The sequence below is a fragment of the Topomyia yanbarensis genome, chromosome 2, assembly GCF_030247195.1.
Source record: "Topomyia yanbarensis strain Yona2022 chromosome 2, ASM3024719v1, whole genome shotgun sequence".
NCBI classification, from domain to species: domain Eukaryota; kingdom Metazoa; phylum Arthropoda; class Insecta; order Diptera; family Culicidae; genus Topomyia; species Topomyia yanbarensis.
In genome coordinates, this window is record NC_080671.1 from 205,912,318 (window position 1) to 205,925,035 (window position 12,718).

General features: G+C 38.6%; 1 protein-coding gene across 7 annotated transcripts in view; it reads right to left on the minus strand.

Moving 5' to 3' along the window:
- Positions 1-668: 668 nt before the first annotated feature.
- Positions 669-12,718, minus strand: part of LOC131682774 (zinc finger protein 608) — a 138,736-nt gene continuing 126,686 nt past the window's right edge. For 6 of the 7 annotated variants that reach the window (XM_058964500.1, XM_058964499.1, XM_058964501.1 and 3 more), the window contains one exon: positions 669-2,404. In XM_058964500.1, coding sequence (XP_058820483.1) covers positions 2,325-2,404 — 80 coding nt within the window. In that variant the 3' untranslated portion in view covers positions 669-2,324. The remainder of the gene's footprint in view (positions 2,405-12,718) is intronic. The other variant, XM_058964502.1, reaches the window with a different exon arrangement.

Here is a 12,718-nt window from a genome sequence, read left to right on the forward strand (position 1 = left end):
ACTTTAAAATTTTTCATTCACGTGATACAAAACAAGCTCGCGTGACCTGTATATATAACATTCCCGTATGTAATGAAACGCTTACATGCTCCTTTTTGACGGCTCTGCGTGAGATGTGCTTGCAAATTGCGCATTTTCATCGCTGTTTTCGAAGGATTTTCTAAAAATCCTTGTTTTTGTTTATTTATAGTAGTCACACTATTTAATACGAAATACGTGCACGAATTTCCGATCAGATTGTGCAAAAATATTGCGATTTCGATCAGTAGAACGGAAGATATTCGCATTTCAAACCTTGGAAAATTTCTCAACTGAAATTTTTGAAACGGGACCCCATATTGAAACGTTAGAAGTATTCTACTTCAAAAGAAAAATAAATAAAAATCATTTGGAGAAGAAATGACTAAGGATCGATGTTTCTCCAAAGCTATGAGGGGACTCGCGGATATGAAAACGTCAAATGCAGCTAGTTCGTTTAAAATGCGTGAGACAGAATAAGAGGCTAGGTGTAACGAAAGGTCAAATGAAGTGAAACAAGAAAATATCTATCCGCGAGTCTGTTCTAGAGATGGACTCTGTTCCCAGCTCCTAGCTATATAATGCCTTTAACTAGGGATGCTTATATTAATAAGGTAAATGAAATCCCAAATATACAATATTTTGTTATTTTATTTTACCATGCTTTGATACAAGGAATGTATTTCTATACATAATAGCTATAAATGTAATATTTTGTTGTTTTAATTTAATTTTACATGTAATTTACTGTAGCTAATCTCTGATGTTATTCATTTCTGTCAAGTCTCGATAGTAACTGTTTGTCAGCATGGCAAGAAATGAACCAACACCAAGTCCAGTTTCATCTAAGCATGTTGACATGATGTACTACTACCTTGCACGTCGGCAGGATTTGGAGTACTCTTTATTAACGAGCTTCCATGTTCGATATAATATTTATTATCTCACTATGTTAGATTTTGCACACCTAAAGCTTTGTTTACAATTCGTTTTCAAAATAACTTCCTTATTTGGTGGTTCATAAGGATTTTTACGTTAAATCGTACAATATTTTTATTATGATGCTTTCCCAATTTGCTACTGGTATTTTTATTTAATTTTCGAGCGCAATTTGCGTAATTTACATTTCCAACGAAATTGGAAGATACCAATTGGGATTCCATTCCAAAAGAGCACAATCCCTTGTGTATATGCATACAAACATGTTTAAAAAGGCTCCTACTCTCCTTCTGCAGCTGCATGTACATTTCAATCAACATTACTCATTTACAGGAAAGCTTAGTTCGCAGTAATACTTCTACCTTTTGTTTAGAAATTATCAGTCATGCGGTGACCTTGAATATTCTCATGCTAAATCAAACTAGTTGGTTTAGTAAACTTACCCACTGATAATCAGACTTTTCACGATTTTTATAGACTGACGAAATATGGCCCGAGATTCCGCGAAGTATAAGCCATAGAAAAACTGCATTAAATTCATTTAGGCGCAACACTTTAAAAAAGAATGCAGTTTCATATGGAACATCCAAGAAGAAGCAGACCAAAATGTTTGTTTGTTAAAGTAACTATATTTATACATATGCTGACGGATTTTGACATTTACATCTGTGCTTCCAAACGAACGGATTTTGATTGACGTTCTCACTTGAAAAATTTGGAACGAGATTAAATCGAGAATAAATGTATGTATCAGTAGAATCATTTTTTCCAAGATATTGGTATCCAAACGACAAAGATTTATTTACATGCTGTTTATCAGTACACAACTAATGATCAAAATTGTCTAGTTTTTATCATAAAGTCGCGTTACTAGTAAAATTTGTAATGTTTTTGCTTATTTTTAATTTTTGTACAAAAATAGATACTTTGCCTCTAAACTATCTCTACACTTATACTAACAATACTAAAGCTATAGCTCTTATTTGAGTTCTATGTAATACGATGTTTTATTTCCGGTTAAAACCTCATCCATAGTACACAAGTAAAAAAATACATTTTACTCAGTTCCATATTCATACTGTCGAACGCCGGAGAACTGTGAAGCCAAACTTCCGTCAGCAATTTCTGCAGTCTAGACATAAGACGTATTCAACCCACTGGTGTGAAAAGCCCAATTTTACCGCATAACTTGTAGGATTGTAAAAACTATTCTATCACACGTTCGCTTCCGCTCGACTACAATTGTCATGTGCATCTGCTGTATGCTATATTCTACGACGTCCGATTTGTCGTCCTAATAAAGGGAACAGCTCTGCTTGATTCGCGACAATTGCATTTCTACTGCCTGCTTGTGTATTTATTCCTCTTCACTTAGTTGGAGGTCCTGTCTGGAACGGACTAATCACAGTGACGGCTGCTGCGGCCTGTTGACTCGCTAGTACAGCTGCTGAAACGAAATTCACAAATCAGTTCGATTAATGACTCGTCAAGATATGCTTATCTAAAATCGAAAGGTGTTGTAAGCAAAATTATGCCCATATGCATTGATTACGGTTTAACTTTTACAGTAACCTAATACTCCAGGTTATGCTTATTCTGAAAATTTTATTTTAATTTTACTCTCATTTCGCCAATGGGTCGGTGTTAAGTCAGACCGGACTAAGTGACTAAGCATTGACTTCGAGAAAAATGTGTTTAAAATTTGAATAGCAGCATCCTTTAAATTATAATTGGAAAACAATTTTTGCCATAATTCTTGTTTATTATTTCTTATTTCAAATCTGGTAAAAGTGGGATGTAGCTGAAGAAATTCTTTATCCGGTACTATCATTAACTCAATTTTTTATGTTTTGCAATGGAATGGATTTGAATGGAAAAAATAATGTTGAAAGATAGTTGGTAAATTGATTGCCTTATACGTAGCTCACCTGGGTTCAATTCCCAACCCCGCACATAGGGTTAGAAATTTTTCTAGAGATTTCTCTAACCCGACAAAGAGGCGAATGATCCTAAGGTTAAAACCTCTATAATCAAAATGTTTGTTTGAAAGCTGTGGAATTTGGTCCAGCTTTACTGTACTTAGTAGCGTTCAAATCCGTGGACCGGTTCCGGAATTAATCCGAATTCCCGTGAGGTATATCCGGCATCCCAGTTGGGTGTCGGACGAGTTTTGAAGAAAAATCTAATTTTGGTAATTTTTCCTCTTTATGGAGGAATATAGCAAAGTGCTTTCGCATTGGCCTGCTAAGGCAAAACAAGTTTCGGCTTCGCTGTGTTTCATCGGCCAGTCGTTCGATTGTAAACATAGTGGTTCCCTTTTTGGATTAAGCGTCAAGCAGCCGGCGCTAAACTACAGCACAAATGCGTTAGTTGGGGGTTCGCTAGTTGGGGTGTCCGTTAGTGGGGTGTTCGCTAGTTGGGGCATGCCTCAACTAAAAGACACTCTTATGTCAAAACTGAAAGTTTTTACTTTCAGTTTTGACATAAGAGTGTCTTTTAGTTGAGGCATGCCCCAACTAGCGAACACCCAACTAATGGACACCCCAACTAGCGAACCTTGAAATTTGAAAGTCGTCGATTTCAAGGGGCTCATTAGTTGATTTCTGTGGAGATCTAGAAAAAACATACTTTGAAATCCAATGGAATTTTTTTTGAATTCATATTCCGGAATGTTTTTTTATGAAATAAATGTGTTAAATATTGCGCTTCTTCCATTTAGTATCAATTAGTTTGTGTCGCAGAGATGTTGGTTGCAAACTTCTTGGAGGTTATCTCTGAATTCTGATGTATTCAATCACATTGACAAATGACTTTTTAGCTAGTGGCAACTTAGTATATTTGTGCTTCATCGGGTTTTTTCAGCGGTGTATCCATTTCCTATTTTATGTAAAAGAATTTATCAAAAAATGTAATTAATGGCAAAAAGAACACTAATGACATTGTCACAAAATTCATCATTAAACTGAGAAGAAACAGCCAACTTTCGTGAACCGCAAAACATTTCACCAATAATTTTCGCCTTTAGGAGAAAGATTATTTTGCCCAATTTTTCCTCCTTAGGTAATTGTTTTTTTGAAATGCGCTACACATGACTGTTTTCCATTAATTCTTCACAATAGACATGAATTGGACTGAAGAACTGTTCCGGGAGAACCTAAGAAAATATATTGTTTTCTATCATTCCAGCCTGTTTGGCTCATAAATTTATACGAAATACCAAGTTTTTCAATCATACGATCCTACAGCTTCCATTCCGGCACCGGTTCCGAATGGAATCAAATGGTTTTTGACGCCATTTTGAAACCCAAGAGCCTTTTCCAAAGAAACAGTGGAAACTATCATCAATATGGGTGTCATTTGAAAGAGGGTAGTCAGCAGAAGACAGAAATTGATTTTTAGCGCTATTTTGAAAAGCAAGATGGTACCATAAAACAGTCAAAATTATAGATATGAGTTGCATTTAGAAATGAATGTTCACCCACGTAGCAGTTTTTATTTCAACGACTAGCTCAAAACCAGTAAGCACCATAAATATGTGCTGTTGTGACTGATATCTACCCTTCTTAGTAACTCAAAAAGTTCTGCTGTAGACTGCTTCGTAACTCAAAAGTTCTGCTTGCTATTATGATTGAGCGAAACATGAAAAACTTGTTCCCTTTCCGTAGCCATAACGTTGCGAGAATAACTGAATGAAATCATATTGTTGTCAACATGTTCAATGCAAATCACAAGAATAGTTCGTTCTAATATTGGTTTCATTCAATTTTTCCATTATGTCCATCATTATATCTGATACTATTCATTGAATGATATCAACACTGCATATTTTATAATAATTTATTTTATTAATAATACACTGAAATCTTTTTTATGCGGTTTTTATGCGGGTTTTCAAAGTTATGCGTTTTTTATGCGGATTTTCAAAGTTATGCGGTTTTCTTATGCGGATTTTCAAAGTTAGGCGGTTTTTTATGCGGATTTTCAAAGTTATGCGGTTTTTTTGCGTGGATTTTCAAAGTTATGTGATTCTTTTTATGCAGCTTCCTTTCAATTTTAGGGCATCACCTGAAGCGACTTTTATCGAAACATAAATTCTCGTGAATGCACATGCTTAAACAAAATACATAAAATGTCCATCATTATATCTGATACTATTTATTGAATGATATCAACACTGCATATTTTATAATAATTTATTTTATTAATAATACACTGAAATCTTTTTTATGCGGTTTTTATGCGGGTTTTCAAAGTTATGCGTTTTTTATGCGGATTTTCAAAGTTATGCGGTTTTCTTATGCGGATTTTCAAAGTTATGCGGTTTTTTTGCGTGGATTTTCAAAGTTATGTGATTCTTTTTATGCAGCTTCCTTTCAATTTTTAGGGCATCACCTGAAGCGACTTTTATCGAAACATAAATTCTCGTGAATGCACATGCTTAAACAAAATACATAAAATGTTCATATTTTTTATTTTAGATTATAAATTAATAGTCTTTGGGTTAAGGATATGAGAAGCATTCTTGATGCAGTGAAAATAAAAACAGAAAATGACTGAATACCTTTTTACCTTTCTCATAATAAAAGTTATGCAATCGGTCGGAATTTCGACTTTTTAACCGAGGCCCACAGAACTGAATCTCTTATACCATTCGACTCAGTTCGGCGAGATCGTAAAAAGCCACTGATCGTGTATTTTTTTTTACTTGGTGGTAAAGCTTTTACGCCGACCCGGCACACGTTCAGTAGTCAGACCATACTACCGATTTCGTTCATCGTGTGCCAGAGTAAGGGACTCTGAACAGAGAAGATAACTCTGAACCCCATTCCTCTAAACTCCACCAAGAAGTCCGACATTTGCCTGATCCCCCGGATTCCATTTGAAATGACTACTTCGGGGGGAGGCGTGCTAATGAACTTCACTTGATTCCAGGTCTAGCTGGTCGTGCTAGATTTTGCTTGTCTCGCAACCGCCATATCAGTCCTGCACGGCATGATATTCTACATGCCTTCCTCTCTACGTTGACCAGTCGAATGCCGTGGTCGATCCGACGATTTCGATTGGCGGGTGGCTTCCGGTTCACTGGTGCCCCAAGGACCCTAGTGGTTTGTCGCGTTCGGTGCTACTCGGCGTAATCCCCGACGGTGAAGTTAGCCTACCTCAGCGGAGAGTTCCCCGACGAAAGAATGTCTCCGGCAACCGTTGACGGACACGTTATTCTTCCCTAGATGCAGTCCGGTAGAATGCCGAGGTCAGTCCAGCGATTCCCGGTGGAGGATTGCGTCCGGTTCACTGGTGCCGGTGATTCGCTACGGAATACTCGGAATAGTCCTCGACGGTGGATCTTTCCTACTCCGACGAAGAGTTCCCCGGCAGTGGAAGATCTTCCGAAACCGATGCCGAGGTCGGTCCTGCGATTCTGGGTGGAAGGTGACTTCCAGTTGACAGGCGCCCCAACGAGCATCTGCCGGAGCTACTTCCCGATCTACTCGAACTAGTCCCCGGCGATGGGCCCAGTCTACTCCGACGGAGAAATTTCCCGTAGTTGAAATTTCTCTCGAAATCGTTATCTCGTAGCTGGTCGGTTAGGTGCCGAGGTCATTCTTGCGATTCCGGGGAGTCACGGTTCCGACAGCATAAGTCATTAAGTGACTTTACGCTTGTCTGGACATGCCCCAGCCTCAGGTGATTCGCATTTAATGCCAAAAGATCCTGACTCCTGCGTTGCAGAAGAAAAAGGATTAAGTAGCCGGGAAACTCTAAGCTTGCTCATAGTACCCTACTCCATGCTTTTCTAAACTTTCTTACTTCAAATTCTTGCTCTTCCTTGAGTACTATGGTTCTTAATATTGTAAAATGTTTCACACGTTAAGTGTTTTTATGCGGATTTTCAAAATTATTCAGTTTTTTTATGCAGATTTTCAAAGTTATGCGGTTCTTTATGCGGATTTTCAAAGTTATGATTTTTTATGCGGATTTTCAAAGTTATGCGGTTTTTCATGCGGATTTTCAAAGTTATGCGGTTTTTTATGCGGTACGCATCCCCCGTATAAAAAAAAACTTCAGTGTATTTTATTCCGAGAAGTGGTTTACATACATGAGATAAGCGGAGTACGTCCTATACGAATGTTAAGCAGCAGTATCCAACTTAATAACTCTAACGGATGATTGGATTGTTTTACAGTCTTCAACAAACCGTTTCGGCATGTCTTCAAAGGTTCGCGGTCAGATGCTTAGAGTGACCTCTAGCGGCGATTTTGTGAACTGTTTACCTATACCACGGTATCTCTGGTAGAACGATATTTAAACAAAAAAAAAATCCGTATCGCTTAAGTGCTCTCTAATCGAACGCTGCTTTCATCTGAGACTAAATTTAAAATGTTTTTTTTATATTTTGATGATATTTTTGAAGATTGCGTTGCAATGAATAATTCTCAGCAGATATATCACTTTTAGGGGGATGCATTTGTAGACATACAGTAACAGAAGGAAAGCATTGTTACGCTAATATGTACCACCGAAGACACCAATAACCGACGTTTAGCCAAGTTCGCATTAATTAAAATTCAAAATTTGAATAGCATTTTACTCGGGTTCATTTGCCACAAACCAATTAATGTTATTGATGTCCTTACTATCCGAAAACTTGCTCCTCTTTTAAACCAACCTTTTTTTTTGAATTTTTCTTCCTAAGGGTCTAGAACTTATTCTTTATTTTGGAAAAATAAATAAACATCTACCAGGATCTTAAGGTTAAAACCTCTATAATCGAAATAAAAAAACCTACCAGAATGATTGTATAACATTTCCTCGAAAACCAGTCCCCAGAAGCAAAAATACCGAAGCTTTTACCCCAGAAACACATATTCCAGAAAGTACTAATTCCCAGAAAATACCAAAGCCCAGAAAACTTTCATCCAGAAAGAACCATAACCCAGAAAACTGTTCCGCAGAAAGTACCAAAACCCAGAAAATTATTTTACCGAATTTTTTTTTCGTCTATTTTCTCAATGAACAATTCGTTACATTTAGATCATGTGTACTTAAATAGTTGTTATAAGTTTGCTATTCACAGTATTTTTTAATATTTACGCATTGGTGCCTAAATTTAAACGCAATAAAAAGATGGAAAGATCTACGAGTGATGATTATATGTTAAATGAAAGCTTTCGATTCTTATTTGATATAAAAAATATTATAATTGGTTTTGAACCAATTTTTGCATTTAAAACCGCTTGCTCCGCATGTAGCAATAGTGGCGCAATTGCTAATTCCGTTTCCTATAGATGCAAAACCCATTGATTACTTATGGAGCATGCAATTCTAGGTACATTTGGCCCACTATAATAGCTGCAAAGGAGCTCAAAAATCAAGGAAAACTCACTATCTCAGTTATTTTTTGAGCAAATTTCTATGATAAAACTTGTGTTGCATTGCGAGTTTAGTGCGAACTACAAAACAAGAAATAATTAACGGCGGTTGGCATTTTAATCAAGCATTTAGCCTACTACTGCAACTAGTAGTACACCGCGGATATTGGAGCACCCACCCTATTGTTTGTTAAATATTCAACAATCGTCGATTTTCGATATTTGCGGCATCGCGCCGCGAAAATATCTCAAAACACTATAATACATTTGAGTTGCAAAGACATGTAATATTACCTGAAGATCTATAAACATAAAAAAGCTCCATTAGGTTAAATACCTAGTGGGACATCTTAAATCTCTATCGCTTTGCGTGCCATTGACGGTTAATGATTGAGCATAAACCTTTAACTGCCTAGAGCTAAAAACTATTTTTTTCTCGATTTCTTGGTACAATGGCAAGCGACGTAGGATTTTGTGAAATGGTGCACTTGTTAATGAAAAAGCGCTGTAAAAGTCATTAAAATCGACGCAAATTACACTGTGCAAATTTCAAACCGATCCAAAAAGAGTTGTTTGACTTACATTTCCGACCAGCTAAAAAGTGATTTCGAAAAAAAAATCGCGTTTAAAGTTTTCAGTACTCTCGGGGTATACATAATAGGCGCTTCGGCGACATATTTTCAAAATTTTTTAAGCACATTTCCAGCCATTGAATTCGATTTTTTGAAAATTCTAGTAAAGTAACCCCTTAATAACTCGATATTTTCAACAACAGAGTACTTAGCATAGATCAATAACAACGTTTTCTAACTTAATAATACTTCATTGATTGCATAGTTTCAATTTAATAAAAACTGTTCCATACGAAGTTTTTAGAAGAAATGAAACATTTTTTGGCAATGGCTTTCGAATTTCACTTTTGAAGACGAAAACCCCATTAGCCGAAACTTTACTTAAGCGGGACCCATGTAATTTAAACATCAATGTCACAAATGACGTTTCAAGGTCGCAGAGATGTTTGTTTTCGTCGTTTAAAGTTAAATTGAAATGCCGAAACATGCATCTCCAAAAAAAAAATTCAAGATCCATTCAGTAGATCTTTCGCAAATTATTCCCAAAAAATCTCAATTTTAAGCCTCGAGAGTAGAGGACCCCCTTGAAATTTCGATGGTACATGGTGCAACAAACATCGAAGAATGTTATAAAATATCTTTAATATGACAGTTCAAATATGTTTTTCCTATTTTAGCCAACTTTTTGCTCCAGCTATTCCATAGTGTGCTGGAAAGAATGAATCAACCCTATGTTTGAGAAAACCGGTCAGACGAGTGGATAACAAGTTTCATTCCGAGGTCTATTTGGCATACATATTCAAAGAGTTGCTCATGTTTAAAAGAAGGAGTCAATTCCTTGTTTGAATAAACCGAGCATACGAGTTGATCACAGGTCATGCCCTTATTGATTCATTTGCTACATAAATTGCCATCCGCGGGTCAATCGGAACATTGAGCATTGAACGAACGTTCCTACCCTTAGTCCACATGCCCTTTCAGATAAATCAGAATCCAACTACAAAAAAGCTCTAGAACTAATAAAAACCATAGCAGCCAACAACAATATTATAATTAATCCGTCGATTGTAGTGACAGATTTTGAAACCGCTGAGATAAACGCTATAGCAAGGATTGTTCCCAATTCTGTGCGATATGGTTGCTTTTTCCACCTAACGAAAAATTGGTGGAAACGGGATCCAAAAATTGGGATTATATGGAATTTATTTGAAAAGCGTGCAAATGCAGATCTCTTTCAGACAAACCCAGGCCTTGGACTTTTTGAAGCCTCAAGATGTGCCTGATGGCTTGGGTATTGTCCGTGCTTCAGCTCCGGAATAAATGTCCCCGTACTTCGATTACATAAAAAACACGTTTTGGGGAAGCGAAGGGTTGGAAAACTTTGCGCACAGGCACAGGTCAGATTTTCCCCTGAATTCAACATGCGATACAACACTATGGACCATGCGATACAACACCCTCAACTAAATGCACTCTTAAAAGGTACAAGTGACCTTAAACTTTATGCGGTTGTGAAAGCATTCAAAGAGGAAGAGCAGTCCGCGTCGGCGGAATATATGCGATATCTGCAAGGAGATATGATAAACCGGCGTCGCTATAAAAAAAACATACAGGAGACAAAACATTAAAATAAGTTCTAATTGCCGACCAGGAAGATGGTACAACATTAAAAGATACCATTTTATCAATAGCTCTTATATTACAAAACCAAACCTGAATATGAATACTAATAAATAAGTCATCTTCAGTTAAAATACCTCAATTTCTGGGAAATGGTTTTGTTCGAGCCCAAACGGAATGGGTCGACAATGCAGCGGACTGTATCAAAATTGTTCCTTCAGGAGGGGTCGGAAAAGCAAACAAGGACAGCTACTCTTACAACTTACACCTTTATTGATGTTGGGCTTCGGCTGGTTGAAACTAAACTAAACTAAAAAACCATCGCTCGTTACGTTTCTGGGTTGAGCAAAAAAAGAAAAACGAATGGTAGAACAGACGTACGGTTTCGGTATCGGTTAAATGTATCGAATGAAAGAGGTGAATATTACATTGCCGATGATCTTTCTCTTGCTTGCTCGAGTCGCACTCGCTTTTTACTGCTTCTGGCGGGAGACGGAACATACACCCCCGTTGAGGCTTCTCAACAATTATCACGAGCAGCTGGATTAGCGATGGGCCTGTTGTCTTCAATGGGCAATACCGAAATCTTGTTGATGGCACGACGAAGGGTAGTTCTATCCGTAATCACGTCGACAGATCGGACCAACCCGTCAGGACCAGGAAAGACTGCTGTGATGCGACCCATCTTCCAGTTGAGTGGAGGTTGACTTCGATCGTGGAGAAGGACTACCATGCCCTCCCGGATGTTCGGCATAGTTCGGAGATGCTTTTTTCGAGGTTGCAACGTATTCAAGTAATCCCGACTCCAAGAGCGCCAAAAATGTTCCCGCATGAGTTGGAGATGCTGCCATCGAGACAAGCGACTGGCTTTAACATCTTCCAAGGAAGGTTAGGCCATTGCAGTAAGTGGACGGCCGATCAAATAGTGAGCAGGTGTGATCACCAGCGGGTCTGCAGGATTGTTGGAGATGGCGAACAGCGGTCGAGAGTTCAGTACTGCTTCGATTTCAACCAGGACGGTGCTTAACTCTTCAAACGATAACTTAACGGTCCCGACGATGCGTTTCAGATGTGTTTTTGTACACTTCACCGCGGCCTCCCAAAGTCCACCGAATTCTGGTGCGTCCGGTGGAATGAAATGCCATTCAATCTCACGGGTGCGGCAAAATTCTCCGATGGCTTCCACAGCTTGTTGGTTGTGAAAGTGCTGAAATAACTGATTCAGCTCGTGGTGTGCTCCCCGAAAATTCGTGCCGTTGTTCGAGTGCAGTTGCTGAACCATTCCACGTCGGCCGATGAATCGTTTTAGGGATGCCAAAAAGGCATCGGTAGTTAAGTCGGACACAGCTTCCAGGTGAACGGCCTTTGTAGTCATACACACGTAGACGCATACGTATGCTTTCATCAATGCTGGACGTCGTGGCCCTTGCTTGATGAGGAAGGGACCGGCGTAATCCAAACCGGTAACGGCAAACGGCGGCGAGGGCACTACTCTTGCTGCGGGCAAGTTTCCCATTAACTGGCTAGTACTGGTTGGGTTGATTCGAAAACATCGCACACACTTTCGTGTAATTATTCGGATTGTAGAGCGTGCGTTCAGAAGCCAGTATCGCTGTCGCATTGTGTTCATCACGGCAATCTGCCCGACGTGAAGTAATTCGATATGCATTTGCCGAATGTACCACTGGATCCTTGTCTGGTAAGATGATGGGATGCCGACTTTCAAATGGTAAGTGGGAACGATCCAAACGACCTCCTACACACAGTAGGCCATTGGCGTATATCGGACGAAGGTTTGCTAGACTCTTACATGTTTTTTTAATTATTCGCTCAATCTCGTCCGCCAAATCAATGTGTTGAATAACGTGTATGATGATTTCTGTTGAATGACGCAACTCGCAGACGGTCAAATGTCGACTTGTTGGACGTTGGGGCAGACGTTTCCGGCAATTTTCGGCGAATCGTAGTACGTAACCCATGATGTATTGAATTGTACGAAAACTGATAAATCTGGAAGAATGAAAACGGTTCAATACTTAAAGCTGTGGTGGCTATTATTCCTTTGAGCTCTGGCAATTGATCATCTGGGACAGGCTCCAGAGAGTCGAACTCGTAGTCCAGCGTTTGGAGAAATTCCGGCCGTTCCACCAGAGGTAACTGTTTTTTAGTACTTCGGGTAGTTGCCCGCGGGAAACAATG